The sequence below is a fragment of the Pelecanus crispus genome, chromosome 2, assembly GCF_030463565.1.
Source record: "Pelecanus crispus isolate bPelCri1 chromosome 2, bPelCri1.pri, whole genome shotgun sequence".
In the NCBI taxonomy this organism is placed as follows: domain Eukaryota; kingdom Metazoa; phylum Chordata; class Aves; order Pelecaniformes; family Pelecanidae; genus Pelecanus; species Pelecanus crispus.
In genome coordinates, this window is record NC_134644.1 from 16,682,345 (window position 1) to 16,700,156 (window position 17,812).

At 41.4% G+C, this 17,812-nt stretch overlaps 1 protein-coding gene across 1 annotated transcript in view; it reads left to right on the forward strand.

Moving 5' to 3' along the window:
- Positions 1 to 17,812, forward strand: part of NRP1 (neuropilin 1) — a 110,905-nt gene that overhangs the window by 90,798 nt on the left and 2,295 nt on the right. The window contains exons 11-15 of the mRNA XM_075705343.1: positions 1,549 to 1,653; positions 4,658 to 4,717; positions 11,897 to 12,034; positions 15,461 to 15,732; positions 16,235 to 16,328. Of these exons, the coding sequence (XP_075561458.1) occupies positions 1,549 to 1,653; positions 4,658 to 4,717; positions 11,897 to 12,034; positions 15,461 to 15,732; positions 16,235 to 16,328 (669 nt within the window). The remainder of the gene's footprint in view (positions 1 to 1,548; positions 1,654 to 4,657; positions 4,718 to 11,896; positions 12,035 to 15,460; positions 15,733 to 16,234; positions 16,329 to 17,812) is intronic.

The window sequence follows — 17,812 nt, forward strand, 5'->3', positions numbered from 1 at the left end:
TTACCCATGGGAGAAGCATTATAAGAAAACTTTGTTGTATAACTCTATCTTAAGGAGGGAGATGAATGAAGAGAAGTCACTTGAGCTTTACTGAGAAGGAAAGGAGTTGAGATGGGAAAAGAAGCATGGAGATAGGTACAGACAGGAGTAGAAATCAGCTCTCCAGCAGTAATGAGCAAGGGGAAGCTTTGTGTGCTCAAAGCATCCCAGGGGACTTCTATGAAATGATGGCAGAGATGTAGGCAAGCTTGAGGCTATACAGGGGCATGAAGATCAAGATAAGAAACTTAACTCGATGTAGAAAGCCAGAGGGAGCTCCCAGAGGGGTTTTTAAAGAGATGTGGGGAACAGACACTCTGCATAATTCATAATAGATACAGAACTGTTTCTTTAACTAGGGCTAGATTTTACCTGTAAAGCATAGGTCAGGGTCCTAAAGAGCCATGTTTCATCCCAGAATACAGCTACTTCAGAAACTACCATCCGTCCTGACATTTTCAGGCCAAGAAGTCAGTGCATAAGATCTTATGTGGCCAGCAGGCTCTGGAGGCAGGAGAAGGGCAAAGAAGAATCCAAGAAAGGGATGCATTATTGCATAGCTTATAATGAGAGTAAAACATTGTTAATGAAAATAACAGTAGGTGAGAACAGACAAAAACCTGGGTCACATTCCCAGTCTGCTTATCTTAAGCCAGGGAACTATACTTGCAGCATAAAACATAAACCTAAACATAACACCAAGTATCTGCATTCTGATTTTCCAGATGTGTTATGTTTTGCAGATACTGGGGTATAGATACATTTTCTGGCATCTTGCACAAATCTCAAGCTTTTAACTGTAATAACAAAGGTCAGACTTTTATTGGTTATGCAGCAGCTACCGGAAAGTCATCACCAATGAGAAGCAAGCAGGTGGCCAGGAGGTGTGACTGACATCACTGATGTCTTATTTATAGCTTCAACAAAAACAAAAGAAACTCCTTCCAGATCTCCTTATTGAGCACAAAGTGATTCTACATCACACTGCCTTTCCTGCCCCTGTTACCAGGACTCTGTTCAGACATTTCCTCTCTTACATGTGTTCTGCAGAAAGGTTTCTTCAGCAATGTGGTGGGGGCTGGAGAATTACCACCTTGGGCACGCACCGCTCCTGCTCCTCTATACAGGCCCACTCACAGGCACTTTGGCCTGCAATAAAATGATGGGTTTTCTACCCCTCCCCAAGCCTTCTGTTCTGCCTTGCCAGGCTTTCACTCTTTGTTGGTAGGAACAACAAACACTCATCAGCCAGTGAATAGACAGTCCGGGGCTTTGCTACCCAACTCCGCTCAGCCCTTTAGCTCAGATACAACAGAGTGCCTTGGCACAAGGAGGCAGAACAGATACGTCCCATTGCAAAGAAATACTAACTAACCTGCAAAGTAGAGCTGCTCTTTTCCTCAGATAAAACACATAAAGACAGCGTATGGTGCTTATCAAAATGTTACTGCCAGTTGCATGCCGATTCTCCAGCACATGTTTTAACTGAACGACTGGATTTTGTTTCAGCTCCTACGGCTGTCCCTACCGTTTCTGAAGGCAAACCTGTGGACGAGTGTGATGATGACCAGGCAAACTGTCACAGTGGCACAGGTGATGACTACCAACTGACAGGTGCAGAAACCATCCTCATTCCATTGCAGCTTCATTTGTAGCTCATATCCATCACCAGTTACCAGCTAAACGTTTGCACTGATTTAATCACTCAACATAAATGGACATTGGTATGCAGTTCATATTGTCAGTGCTGTCAAAACATAGGCATCTGCCTTTTACATATGACAATACTTTTGATTGTTTTCTCAGCTATGTAATTTTTGAAGCAAATAATAGTGACTAGCTGGAAGAGAGGGCAATTTTTTTTTGAGCAGGAATTGTGTCTAATCAAATGTCCTAATCAAACTTTCTCTAATTAAGAAAAAAGCTGGACAAACCTTTGAGGTTTATTGTCTGAGATTGAAGAACTCAAAATGAAATGTTGTTTAGGTTCAAAATATGTATACACTTCCATACCTAAAATTTAGTATAGGGCTCAAATCTCAGCCCCAAACCTTTCCCAGACAGAAACAAAGATTTGTTTCATCAAAGCATGCTCACACATATACTGCCAGAAATATTTCCATGAGCTTCCCCACCAACACTGCATTACAGCCACAGAGGGGCTGATGTTCTCCAAGCTGCCATCGCTAGCAGAAAAATAGGAGGGAGAGACATAACGTAGTCTGCATCTGGAATGGAGGAAGCTTGCTAGTTTTCATATTCTCCCCATTTTGCACAGAACCACTGTCCTTCTGAGAGAGCTGACATTGCACTACTATGTTTTTGATCTCTTCTTGGAGGTCACTTGCTCCACAAAGCTCTGGGCCTGTTTGATGAGATCTTCCTGTAGCAGATGTATACATCTACAGTAATTGAGATTATTTTTGGACACAGCAACACAAGTTATTTCATCACTGCTCCCTGGTGTGCTTATCTAATAAATGTTTATTGCTTCTTATATCCATGATATAAAAAAGCATTAAAATCTGGCAATAGCTGTCCAAGAGGACATTCAGAAACCTTAGGTAAGACATTGGCTTTTTGGAAGCAGCCAAGTAGAACATCCGACAGCAGATACAAATGAAAGTGCAGTCTCAGCATCAAACCCTTTCTGAGCTTTGCCAGTATCTCCTGTAAGTGCATGTTGCAAATCATAAATTGAAAAACAATTCTTGAGTGGAAAAGACACCGCACAGTCACTGTCACTGCTTTTCAAATTAGTGTCCCAGATGAATCTTATTCTTTTTGAAAACAGCCATGCAGGGAGTCTGATAAAATAGTCTGTATTATGTTAAGGTAGCTCGGAAAGCTTTCAATGTTACTGAACATTGTAATTTACTTATTTATTTTTCTGAAAGGAAAGAGCCAGGTCAGGAAACGCTGGGCCTTCCTGCAAAGCCCTACACTGAGGGCTGGCTTGCAAAGCCCAATAGGTAGAGACATATTTCACATAGATGGAAGCTGTGTGAGAGGAAGGAGGCAGATCTATGCAAGCACCTTCCCTGTTCACTCATAGTCTCTGCACTTCAGGGAGCTTAGGACTGCACCCCACATGTCCCTTAGGGAAAGCTTATTGAGCAGAAGAAACTCCCTCAGGCAATTTTTGCAGGTTGTGCTTAGGGAGCAGTTTATAATCTCTAAAACAAGGGAACAGTCACCAGGCTTCCTGAGCACCAGCTCTTTTGGGGATGTAACCTATTTCAGTACTCAAATTGAAAATTACTTCATTGCCCTTCTGCAAAAGTGCAGGAGCTTCAGTATAATTTATTACTATACCACCTAGAATTCCTGAGCAGTGCATGCCCAGTTGTTCTGGACACTGCATTGTGCATATGATGTTACACATAACACTAAAATGCACGGAAGCGATTTTACCGATAACTTCATTGTAAGCATTCTTTTCTTCCTCCAAAATGTGTTGAAGGAAAGTACGTAAATCTTGTTGTGGCCCATTAAGGATAGCAGGGCAGTGCAGAGGGGATGTCATCAGTGTCTTACTCTCTTTTATCCACTCCCGATGTGAGTGTGGCACCCACATTCTCATGGGCACGACAGTTAGAGTCACTTCCCTGATAGCACTTGCACATATGTGAGTATCACAATGAAGCCTCCCTTGCAATTAACTGTAATTGTGCTGTAGGCCAGATTCCTTCCTGCTCTATTTGGACCCCATACAGAGCTACTCTATTTGTGTGGCTTATAGCATTTCCCATCAGATCATTCTCACAAACATAAAGCTGATATAGCTTGGGCGTTCATTCTCGTTGGAAGTCATCATAGTCATCCTTTCTATAATGCTTTAAGCACTTGCTTGCTGGAGAAAAGAAAAGCCATTGACTGGTAATCAGCACCCCACTGTGCATTTATAATTGTGCTAATTTACTTTTTGTTTCCTTTATCAATATGAGGCTTGCTTTAAAAAGTCAAGTATTTTAAAAATACCAATTAGTGAGCTTAGGAGAGGGCCATGACCCCACTCACCTCTTGTTCATCTGCTTGAAGAAGATGACAAAGAGGAAGTCCTTAATTCCTCCTGCTCTTTGAGACAGAAGTGAAACCTGCCTTAGACCATAACCTCAAGTCAGGCAATTCCCATGCACCTCTCTTGTGAGCTGATCTCACAACACAGCTATGAAACAACACACAGGGAGGACCCAGCATGGCAGGGGCTAGAGGAACTCATGGTCCTGATATGAGAAACAACATGCCATGGGTGAATGCGCAAACTGGTGACTATTAGATGCTATAGAGATCAGTCACTGACTTCCCATGTGATTTGGAGCAAATCACTGTCTATAAAACAGGGATGGTCACAGGGACATGGTGAGGATTGATTACTTGGTGTTTGCAAGGACTCCAAAGATATACAGCTTTATTTAATGGTGAGTTCTTGTTTTCTTTTTTGATAAAGGAAACCAGATCTTTAATGTCATATTTTCATGCTTAAGCTCGCATACTCGGCTACCTACATGTCTAATAAAGATGGTAATACTTCAGATTTATATATAGGGTATTCCTAATGACTGCTGTGTCCTTTGTTGTGTCCCATGTGTCATGATATGCATAATTTCTTTTCCAGGTGGTACTACAGTGCTGAATACAGAAAAGCCAACAGTAATAGACAACACATTACAACCAGGTAAAAAAAAAGATCTTTCTTATTGAAAACATAATAAATTCCATACCCAAATTTCATACCAGAGACAAAATAATGAATTGCAGCACTTCCTGACTTCCTATTCCCTAAAAGTCTCTGAAGTAAAGAAGCATCTGCTCTCTCAGCTCTGTACAGTAAATATTTTATTCCTTTCATCCACATGTAGACACAGCAGAGAACAAGATTTCCTTCTGCATCAGCAAATGCCAAATGCTGACAAAATTAAACTAACTTAATCACACAGTGCACTCTGTTTAAATGTGGCATGTCAGTGACACTAAGTGTGTTTGCAAACTCCGGCAAAACAAAAACAGAGCCACACAGGCCCACTCACTATTTATATCCCTGGTTTTACAAAACTAAGACAAGTAAAGTTTGCCAGTTTTCTCCACCAGGGAGCTGGCACTTTTACAATATTGTTTTCTAGCAAGTTTTCTCAAAATGGGATTACATAAACTGCTACCATGAACTTGAAAAGAGAAAACCAAGTTGTCACTGGCAACAGGTCTTTTTTACTTAATACAATAACTAGCAGCTTTTAAAATCCTTAGTTTGCTGCTTCCACAGCTTTCAGACCATTTTTTAATATCCTGTACAATTTACTGGGAGTGGGGGAGAGGACAGACCTGGGCAGAAAACCCAAACTCCAAAAACTATGAGCACCAGTTTAAAATGCTTTGCATTAATAATTGTGGAGCGGTAAAGAGGTCAGTTTTCAGTTACTCCCATTTCCTCCATTAAAGTACAGTCAGGCACAGTCTTGCAAGTGATTTATTAACAGGGTGGGTAAGTGTTTATCATTGTTTCCTCAACCATGTGACACAATCCGCTTTTGCTTCAAGTAAAAAAAAGGGACTCATAATGCAAAAGTTTCCTAAAGGACACTGACGGTGTCAACCTGATTAAGAGATAGAGCCAACTTATCTCAGACGCTGTTCCCACTCTTGGCCTCTGTGTTCTGATATTGCAGAGGCGAGTGCTTTTACTCCCTTCAAAATTTGTCTCCAGGGTCAAGCAGTTGGCTTAGTCAGCATGCACTATTTCTAGCTCTGCCCTGCTTTATGAGCAGAGGGAGATTGTGGAGTACCGGAGCAATGAGAAACATGACAGCAGGCCAGCCCACCTTCGTGGGACACCCCTCCATGCCGCTCTTCCACAGCCAGCGTTGCTAAAGGGCTGGAGGGCTGCTGGTGATCCCACAGTTCGGAAAGGGGTTGGGGATGCAAAGGAAGAAAGGATGCTGTGCAGGGGTTTTAGAGTAAAACATTTTAATTTTTATGTCTGAAATGATCTTTTAGCTTTCTATTTTGCTGAAATGAAGGATTTTTAAAGTTTTTTTTAACTATCTTCTTGTATTTAAACAAATTGCAAATTCATAAAGTGCCTCCATACAATGCGGTTTTCCTCCCTCCTCCCCAGTGCCAGTTGTGCAGGTTGTGTTTAATCCCTTTGGCTTGGGTGGGACTCTCCAGTAATAGACTGACTATTTCTGCCAGAGATTAAGATATCCTCATTTTCTCCCCTTACTTCCCTCCTGCACCACCTTTGCTTACTCCATGATGAGCCAAGTTTTTTCTCTACTAGAGGAGTTTCTGAGGTTCCGTTCAGAGTATGCCAATGCTACTTCCCTGCATTGTGCTGGTAGGAACTGTTTCCTTCCGGGGAATAAGAGACAAGTTCACATCCCAAACTCCAGGCTCCCACATGGCACCACATTACAAAGATCATAGATAGAGATCAGTTGGATGCTAATAAATAAGAATAAGGTTTCCAGAATCTCCAGTTTAAGACATAAAGGTTTCCAGCTGCTTCATAATCCCTCACTGAAAACCAGCCAGAAAAATCCCAAAAAGGGGCAGACAGAAATTTCCCTCAACATGGGGGAACCCCTCCTGGCATGAAGGTGGTGTAAGCATTTCCTTCAGCTGAAGGGGCACGGGTGGACCTAGCTGGCACGGTGAAGCACATCAGAGCAAGAGGCCATGCAGCAGGGAGCAAGTCTGCTCCAGCAGCCATGAATAACGTAGTTTAAACTGGCCTTGAAGTTACAGAGCTGCTCAGGCCCCACCCCAGCCCTCAGCTGGCTGCGGATCAGTGCACTCCAGCTCTTTCAGTTATTCTCAAGCTGAACAAGGTATGAATTTAACACACCAAGGAGTGAGCCTTCACCTTCAGCCTTAATTCCCTCTAAGGGCTGGTTTACCTTAAGATGCTAATACACCTTGAGGTAAATGGTGAACTCCAAGCCGAAGAGCTATTCCAGATCAGTTGCAGGATGCGGGCTCCAGCGGATAACATGGCACGAGCCACACCGTGCCAGTGCTGGCCACAGCAGCTTGTGCCACGGTGATTCAGGACAGAGATTTACCAGCTCTCTCAGTAGCAGCACCTGCCGTGGCACAGGTAATTCTGCAATAGGTGCTAACGCCATGTATTGCTGTCCTCCTGCCTGCCTTGAAGCCTGCAAACACCCCTGATCTTGTTATCCCAGACTAACATGCTTGTGTGTCAAAGCCTGAGATTATCCTATTCCAACCAGCTTTCATACGCTATGGAAACAGTTAAGAGCAAATAGCTGGAAAGCCTCCATGTATGAACAAGCTTTCCATCAAGGACACTTTTACAGTTCATTTCAAGGGGACTGAATTGTAAGAAAATAAAAAAGAATCATTATTTCAAACTGCTAAAAATGTTTAAAGGTTTGGATTTTTTTTTTAAGAGAGAATCTACTTTCCTCCTCAAACAAAAAGATGCCTTTAACAACTTGTCTGTCAAGGTAAATACCTTTCAGGCCTCAGTCCTAACACTCACCAACATCTAGTCTTTTTGAACACATCTTTTTCAATTCCAAAGGACTATTTGAAATGCTTGACTCTTAGCTATTTACATACAGAGCAAGCTGTTCATTTACATTATGTGCTCTCAGCATGCACGCTCAGTTCTTTGTAAAGCAAACTGTTCAAGAAGTAAAGTATCTTGGTTTTCACACATGTAATAGCTATTTCAGAAAAATACTACTAAGAAATCCTGAGGTTAAAATCTATGCTAAGAAATTGTTTAAAGGTAGAATAGGTCTGATTCTCATTTACGGTGGGACAACTTTGCATCAATAAAGGGATATTAAAGCAGTTAAATTATCATTTACTATCATTTAAGGTAATCCTGTGCTACCAGCATAAGTGATATAAAAAGGTGAAATGCAAATATGAATCAGACCCAATATACTACTTTGAAGTGGTCCAAATTATGTTTGTAATTTCCCATTTTAATGTTGATTTACCCTTTGGCAAGAGCATCCTATAGAGAATTTTCATAGCATCTTTAATGCCATCATGCTCCTTCTTGCTTCTTGTTGGAGGAGTTATAAAAATATGTCAAAGTCTGTGGGCCACGAAAGATTAATGGACTTGCAAGAAACTCACTCAACTAGATTTTCAAATGACTTTGTTGTTCGTGTGCAGTAATGGTTCCAGCTGTGAGCAAGATGTGGTCAAGAAGTACAGCTGTTGGTTATTCTTTGAGAGGATAAATCTGTTTTAATTCAGTATCACGTACCCTACATTTTGAAAAAGGCATATGGGATTTCGTCACACCTCCCTCAGATTCTCATCTGAACTGCTGCTATTTGGTTACATAATAGCTGGTTTTCTTCATCCTCTCAATACGCACAAAGCAGGAGATCAATCACCTATTGGCAGGAAAACCATCCTAGCAGGAAAACGGGCCAGTGCTGCAGAGGGAGCCCACCAAATGCTACTCATTCCTTCTTTCCTTCCTTCTACCAGAGCTGCCAAGCTATAGTTCAAGGACAAAGAAGAGGACAGATTGCCTGTAGCTTACTGTGAGCTACTGTATCAGCCCCCTGGGACCCTTAATAGAAGTGTTGAACTATTCTGTCTTTTGCTGGGGCAGATCCATTGTCCGTACGACTAACGAACCTATCCTGATGCTACAAGTGTCTATTATTAATTGGCTAGCAGGTCTGTTTTTCCTTTTTATGGGTCCCTGGGAGAAGCATTGGAAGAGACATAAGAATAGACAATAAGAGATGGCATGTTTAAGGAGCCCATAAAATAAGAGCACTCTGAAATGCCTTGCCTTTGACCTTCAATCCTGTTGCTGTGATTGTCTAAGGAATATATTAACACAATCACTTTTAAGAAAACAGTAGGAACCTAGCAAGAAATTGCTAACTGAGAGCAGGTTACTGGTCAAACCCTGCTCAATTTCAGGGGATTCTCATTAACTTCTGCATGGAAAAGTAGTTCATTTTTATGCTACACCATGCTGTCTGTGAGACCAAAGCCAAGGAACACAGGCATGGCCAAAGCATATCGGACTTAGGCTCTTTGCCAATTTCCTGGACTATATATTTCAAATTAAAGTGTAAGAAATTCTTTATTAGATGGTGCTGTGAAATTTAGCTCTGCTTTGAAACTCTCCTTCTAATCCCAATGTTCAGAGCTGGCTTCAGACCATGAAGCAAAAGGCTTTTGTCACTCCCTACACTTCAGAATTAACAATTAAATTCTGGATATTTTCCTTATCTGTTTCACTGTCCAGTTCTCTTTGAATTGTGTTCAGCCTTAGCAGCATTCGAGGGAAGCAAGTATCACTCACATCATATGAGAAATTTTTTCCTTTCATCCACATTGATCTTCACTGGATACCTCACAGTTCTCAGGCTATGAAATGGAGAAAACAGAATATTGTAATCTTCCTTCTCTGGATTCTTCACCCATTTACATACTTCTCCTGTGTCTTCTGCTATTTATTTTTATTCAGGGTTGAACAATACCAGTCCTTTCAATCTCTTTGTGCTATGTGCTCATTTATGCTGTGTGATATCTTCAGATTGATGTGATCTATCTACCACTGTTCTCCTTTCTTGTGGTTTGAATACCACACAGGCTATCACTAGCTTTGCATGATATAATCCTTTGGGATTAATAAGATTAATTTTGTTTTACGTTTTCTAAGACCTTTTCTAAAGTTCTGTTTCATGGCTCTGATGTCAAAGCCATGCAATATAGCTCTCCCTAGGCCTCCTTGACAATGAAAGGCTATTTTTCACAAACTTAAAACCCTTTAATTCATTTAAATGTCACTCCGTTTCTTTAAAAACTCCCCTTGATTTTCAGATGTCCCTTTTTGGGCAAGATGTCTTTGATCATGGCCCCGTTGTCTAGGAAGAAAAAAACATATACTGAAGAAAGAAACATAATGGATTGCCTTTCTGCACTCATGTGTGCACAGGCTGAGTTCTGCTTCTTCAACATTTTGAGCCCAAAGAGAGATTATTCACCATGATCTGCCCCTTTCCTAGAAAGGGCTAGGGTCCTCCAGGAAACATGTTTTCCTCACATTGAATTCCTGTGCCAGACATTATCTGTTTAATTCATTTGTTTCCAGCTAGGATGCCGTATTCGTGACAATGTGGAGTAGACCCCTCTGGAGGCCAGTGGGAGGGAGGGGGAGGCGGGCGGGATGGGGCAGATGAAAGGAAGGAGCGAAGAATGAGGGCTCAGTGCAGAGAGATGCCGCAGCACAGCCAAGGTACTGACAGGGGGAGGAGAGGGGCAGGAGCTGCCGTGCGCATGGACCTCTCTGCTGACAGAAAGACATTTTCTAGGGGCCAGAGTGGAGAGGGCACAGTGGCTGCAATGCAGGAATCCAGTGAGTTGAGTTAAAACTGTGTCTGGGAGCAAGGACCTACCAAACAAGGACACAGCAGGCAAGGAGAGAATGATACATGAACCCTTTTTGCATCCGTTCTGTCTCAACCTACTCACCTGAGGCTTTCTCTGTGTTGATAAAATGATTATTCTAGTTTACTTTCCATTAAAATCTGGGTTGTGTGTTCAAAAGCTTTTGCAGTCTTCCCTGGGCAGCTCACTATGTGGAGGAGGTTGTTGCCTCTTCAGACTAGAAGAGATCCATCTCAAAGGTCTGGCCAGCCACAGGTCCCAACACACTTCCCATATTTCTCCATATTTTCCCACAATAAGCAAAACGCATTCTAGGGGCTGCATTATCTTTCCTGACTTTTTTTTTTTTTTTATAATGGCCAAGAAAGCAAAAGAACACAATTCTTCCCGCAGAGCTGATATTGATGGGAGCACGGAGTCCTTTGTTCTTAGTTCATACTTGCACAAAGCATCTCATTAAAGTAAACCTAAGCTATTCCTTTAATAAAGCATGAGTCATGCCTGAGAAAAGACTTCAGGATTTGGTCACATTGGTGTGGGAAGGGTATTGCTCTACTGGGAGTTTTCATTGCTCAAGGTGAGGTAAAGGTTCATACCAATGGGGTAAGAACCAAAAGCCCAAAAGATTTCAAACCACTTCTGAAAATAAGAAATGCAAGGTATTTATATGCTATCTTTTTATAATCTTTCCATTCAAGTACCAAGTTCTATTGAAGAAAATAAGCTACTATGTATTAAACCTTTGGGCAGAATTAAAGAGAAGCTGAAAACAAGATATGATCTCATCCTGACCATAATACCAGACTTCCCTTGTTTTACATGGAGCTTGTTTTGAAGCTTATTTTGAGTTCATTTGGCAATCAGCCACATTTGTCCCTTTCCCATCTCAATTTGTCCATTTCAATGCTGCCATCTTGTGGGCCTGCTTAACTGTCTGGAAGATGCTGAAATAAGTTCCTTACTGAAGCCACATACTATACATTTCACCAGAAATCCTCTCCTGCCAAGGACATTCCATTACTGTTTCTGCCCTTTCTTATTTTTGTCCAAATCTTCCTGTGACGTGTTGCAAAATGTTGCACAATTATGGTACAAATAGATATTATCAACCAGCAAATATATCTAATAAGCCAGAGCTTTCTTTTTGAGTCATATATGTTACAGTACAGTTACAAGCTAATGTGGGCAAATCAGAAGATTTGCCACAAAAAAACCACAAAAAAAATCCTAAAATATGGGTCATAAAGAGACAAGAAACAACCACGTCATTTACTAGAAATAGTCATTCTTCATCTGTTTCCCAGCAGGGCTGCTCTTGCTATAGCTTCTCAGAGTTTCAAGTAGGAACAGCTCTGTTAATAGTCAAATGCATGCATTTGGTTTTGAAGTACAAAATCTGAATTGTGCAATTAATAATCACATTTTGTCCCTCCTTTTCCCTCTTTCCTTGCAGAGCTGCCACTATACAACTTCAACTGTGCCTTTGGTTGGGGATCCCAAAAGACTTTGTGCCACTGGGAGCACGACAACCAGGTGGATTTAAAGTGGGCAATCCTGACCAGCAAAACTGGGCCGATTCAAGATCACACAGGTAATCATGAGTTCATGATTTAGCTGTTTTACATGGGAAGAGGTTGTTCTGCTTAATACCAACATGCCTTCCAAAACCAGAGGAGAATGAGTTATACCTAAAATATGTAGAGTCTCAAAGATGATTCTCTAGGCAACCTAACCCATTGTATGTAGTCACAACTGACCATAATTGTCCTTTCTGTTGGGGAATAAAGAACATTTATTGTCAGGAATTAAAGATATTCCCTTCTCCTGACTTGCTTTTGGATAATGACCATCTAGGGTAGAAAAAAACCTGAATGACCAAATATTCTGCAAATATCACTCACCAAGTGATACAGTCATAAACAAACCTCACATTGTTCCTATTTGTAGTTAGAGGGGCTGCCCACCACAGAAAGGCGTTGTAAGTGAAACCTCCCAGATGGATGTATTTCCATGCCTCCTCCTCTCCAGCAGGAGTCGGAGATTATAGCCATCCCTTCGCTCACACACAGCTTTTCCAGAAATATCACCCTGGGAAATTGATTGTTCGGTTTTGTAGTATCTAAGTCATGGCTCTGCATAATTAGGCAATAAATATGCTGCTGGCTAGTGGCAAAGGGAGAGCGCTGCGTGACCTGCACAGCCTCTAGCTTTAGTGTTCTCTCTTGCATACGTGCAGATTAATCAAATGTGTTGAGATGAATCCCCCTTCCCACTTCTGCAGCCCCTTTGCCTAATGAGAATGACAAGGAAATTAGACAAAATTGGACTTTTTACATTCTGAGACACTTTCAATTGAATCTTAAGACAAGTACAGTAGTTTCAGGGAAAAAAAAACTTATAATACTTTGACTATAAATGGCATTGTACAAATAAATGGCATCAAATTAACTAAATGCAGTTAGCTGAAGTGAAGGCTGTAATGGTGGAAAAATTGATGTAAAGTGAAATGGCTCAGTAGGATCTGACATTGAAAGGAGGTTAAAAGCTATGTTAGCCAGAGACTGACAAAATCTAAAAGGCATGCATAAGTAAAGCTCTAATTAAGACAATGAAGACAGAGTTCCTGACCCAGCACTGCAATAATATTCTGGAAATGAGAGCTATCTGCACTTTGGCACCAAGGATTACAGAGATACTGAACCTGTCTTCAATCAAGAGATGAAGAAATTATATTCTTCAAATGAGATTTTGTTGTTTCTGCTGGGCCCTGCTAGTGCAGAAGACTTATTTGTTCCATTAGCTGTAGCTTCAGTAAGTCTTAGAGACAGCCCCTTTTGCTCCTTACTGCACTAACTTTCAATATTTTCCAAAATTTTCCTTCAACTCTAAGGGCACCTTCACCCGCCAGGTTTGCCATTCGCCTGCCAGCAGCTACAGAATGAGTGTGGTGGGTGTGAACGCAGACCACAAGCAGTCTGAATGGCACTGCCATCCCAAAAAAGCCCCTCAGTGTCACCACTACACATCAAGGCCACCCTCTATTTTGGGAGAACTGCAATGAGCAATTCCCAGGCATATCTTGCTCTCAGCTGCATTTGTATAAAGCTGAGGAAACTCCACAGAAGTGATCTTCAACAGCAATTGCTTTAGGACAGCAGGATGTGCTGTATGTCACTTGAAATTATACATGTTATGATTAAATCTGGCCAGAGTTAAGTCTTCCAACTGAGACAGCCATCCTAATGCTGTGATTATTTTTCTTTTTTCCTCCCTTTGGATTTCCCTGTCACCATTCTTTGATGAGATTTGCACATGTTGTGCTGCCCTCTGCACAGAAGCAAAAGTGGAAAGAACATACAGGCACAAGCACTGCTGCTGAAGAAGCTGGACAAGATGTTACTGCAGTAAGATAGAAAAAAGGAAAAAAAAAAAAAAGCCTAAATTTTTTTGGCAATTTAATATCATCTTCCCTTATAAAATTCTTGCAAAGACCAGATACTTCCACATGCATATTGGCCAGGATACCTCTGACTGCCCACAGAAAAATCCAAATAAAAGAAAACATCCTTGTCTCCTGTTAGAAGAAATATTTCTCTTTCTAATTTATTAGGCCCACTCCTTCCAACCACTGGGTTTAGCTTGCTCCTCTTTGTTCCTGGTTCACCTTTTACTACCCTGTCCTTCTAATACTTCCCAGAGTGGCAATGCTGGTCTTCCCTTCTTCACTGGTGCAGGACTATATCATTACAACCCAGCAAGTCTCCGTTATACATTATTTCAAATGAAATTCAAGAATATCATGTATAAGCAAAGACCAATATCAGACCAGATCTGATAAAACATCACCCTTCCAAAACATCTTATTTTGCCTCTTTTTTACTTTTATTTTGTTTAAGCATTGGTATAAACAGACATATATATACTTATTTCAGCATTTGAGAAGTAGTATTTCTTATTATTACTTTTCTTCCTCCTACTTTCTAAATAACTTTATACCAATGCCAATAAATGCTGTCTCCATCCTTTTGTGTGAGTGCATTACACATGCAATCTATTCTTACACACACCAGGATGAACTTTGTATTTTTCCACCATAATTCTCTGCAAAGAAGCTGTTCAAAAGCTGACTGGAATGGATGTCTGGCTGGTGTAGATCAGAAGCACTTCTCTGTAGTCAGTATCTTACTTAGCAATTTTCTGTTACCAAACTAATCACACGCCCACATGTTTCTCTCCCAGTGTGATTAAGCAAGTAATTTTCCAAGGTAAGGGTACTAGGTATTCAGATTTCAACGTGTGTAAATCTATTATGCTCTTCCGAAAATACCAGTCATAATCTTACTCTTTCAGGAAGTGGCTCACAAACAGACAGAGCCCAACATATTATTGCCAAAGTCAAGGGAATAACTCTGGCACCATTTGTGACAATGCTCAGACTTTATTTAGGAGCACTGTTTAGCTCTCAGTAGTTCCTGATCTCTGACCATGGCTGTTGAAAGCTAGTTTATCCTCTGGTGTTCTTCCCATTCTAATCTTGCCTTCTCAAGCACAGATCACTTTAAACGGAGACTAAAAATAGCTCTTTGCACAATTAGTGTAGAGTAGGCCCCAAGGGATTTCTGTCTAGCCTGCTGAACTAGGGCTGGCTCTCTTCAGGAGTCACCTGCTGACTAACGGAGCACACACTGTCACACCAAACATGCTTTTGCCTCCTTCCCTGAGTGAAAGAAAATGCCTTGTGTGTGCCATGTAGCAAACATCTCATTACAGTTCACTCTCAGCACAAAGCATCCCAGTGAACAGCAAAGGAGACTGCCAGAAGAAATAAACTTTCCTTAGAGCACATCAGCTTTCCTAGAGCTCCTGAACCAGTCTCCTCTGACTCTCTTTGTTGTGAGGCTTGACCCATCAGAATGGGAAGAAGGCAAAATGGGGGTGGTGGTGGTTGGGGCTTCTTAGGTAAACAAGAGTATGAAAGCTGGTGGCTATTCCTAATGCAGTCCTTCTGTCACAGTAGGAGATGGCAATTTCATTTACTCGCAAGCTGACGAAAGCCAGAAAGGCAAAGTCGCCCGACTGCTGAGCCCCATGATTTACTCGCAGAACTCTGCCCACTGCATGACTTTCTGGTACCATATGTCCGGCGCACACGTTGGCACCCTGAAGATCAAACTGCGGTACCAGAAGCCGGACGAATACGATCAGGTGCTGTGGACCCTGAGCGGGCACCAGGCAAACTGCTGGAAGGAAGGACGCGTTCTTCTTCACAAGTCTGTGAAACACTATCAGGTGAGCTTGGCCGCTTCTCGCTGAACTTAACAGAGCTGAGGCCAATAAGACGTTGCCGGTCATGTTTTATACACTGTAGCAGAAAATGTCACTGAAGGATTTATGTAGACAGTATTATAACTCAGATGAGGTGCTGTTGCTGTGACAGTAATAATAGTGGCATATTTCATGGTATCTCAGATGACAGTGATACAAGCAATTTGTTATTGAAGGCCAAATAAATAGTTTAGAAATCACTTCTCATGTCCCAAAACTGCATCCTTGCCAGAGTTTTGCTGCTGGTGTAAAAGACTTTAATGAAGTTATGACATTCTATAAATTCACATTTGAATTTTTAAGTTCATAAACGCATACAGTGAAGATTGGCAGGCCACAATCAAAGTACATGTAGATGTGGCATCACGACAAGTGAAGATGTGTGCTAACAACTAATTAAGATATCCTGAATGCTGCAATTGTGTGTTAACAGAAAAACAATGTGAACATTATCTTATTTTGCCAGGTGGTTATTGAGGGAGAAATTGGAAAAGGAACTGGAGGAATTGCTGTGGATGATATTAAAATTGACAATCACGTAGCACAAGAGGATTGCCGAAGTAAGTACGAGTAGCAAGAACATACAGAAATCTCATCCAAAACATTATTTATTTTGTTTTGATAGCTGTTTTTTTCTGTAAGAATGGGATAGATAATTATTGACTCTGTAGGAAGTTTTGCACTGAAACTATCCTGATCTGGCCCACAGCTTTATTCATAGTAAGTGCCACTGGTATCACCTCAGTACCACAGCAACTACAGTCTTTTGGATCAGAACTGGCATCCTACTGACATGGGTCACAGCATGTTCACATCCTCACATCTCTCCCTGTATTTCATATTGCTGTCCTCATTAAATTTCTCTGCTTTTCCTAATGTTCTTCCCTCATTTAACTAATGCTCAATATCCAATTTTACTTCTTCACCCTTTCTAGATCACTTACCACCAAGCTTACTTTAATTCTACCCGAGGATTTTTAAAGAACCATATCAAACCCTTACAGGATACACAGATAGTGTGAAATAGCCCCTGCTCTATCCTCGGCTGTTCTGTAATTCTGAGTTTGCTGTGACTTGTTTGCTATAGTCACCAGCACCCAGACATGTGGGACATGAAGTAATGTCAGAACATGGCCCTTTCCACATCTGAGCCAGGCTGTTCCTGAGCTGCTATTTGAGTCCTTTTATTTCTGGCCAGTCTTGAGTTATTCCAGTCACTGCTGATCATATGTGCATTGCATACTACAAGTAATTTGGCAGCAGCAACCCCAGATAAACACAAGCAACAGAACCCTGCCCTTCATGATGAAGATGAAGCAATGACTTTTATGTAGGAGACGGAATAGAACTGAGAACCCTCAGCATCAGAAGTATAAACTTATGCCATGCCAGTTAGCAACACAACTGAGAGCAATAATAGAGGGTGTTCCTCACCTTTTGTAGCTAATAGCCTTTTGAGAGTAACATGACAGACTTCAGCTACATGGTAACTTCACTGCAGGATGAGAAAACTGTACAATCTCTTTTTATCACACAGTCCATCTCCTGGGGTTCATCATATGCCACCAGAGTGGCAATTGCCAGGAAAGAGAGCAGGACGCACTGCTTAGTCCTCCTGCAGTGTCCTTAGGTGCCAGGAAGGGTGCTGGGACCACAGTGATGGTATTTATCTGACTCCAAATGAGAGAGGGAAGTAACTTCTTTCCTACCTCTACATGTTTTGGTTGTTCAAACCAAATGCTAAGCAAAGATTTTGGCCTGTGGGAGCTAAAGCCAAAAGCTTAGTCTGAAGCCCAAACACAAGTGGTCTTGCTGCAGTCAGTGAAACTATTCTCGTGATTAACTGTGCCTATGCTGATGAAGTGTTATGGAACTGGGCTCCAAAATTGTAAATACAATGAATGAGATACTAATTCATCACACTGACTTCTCTTTCCCAGACATGGAAAACCCCTGCTGATAACTAAAACTGTGCCAAGACTGGGCAGAGAGGAGTTTTTAAGTCTTTCTTTTTTCTCCATTAGTTTTCAGAGCCCATCATAAT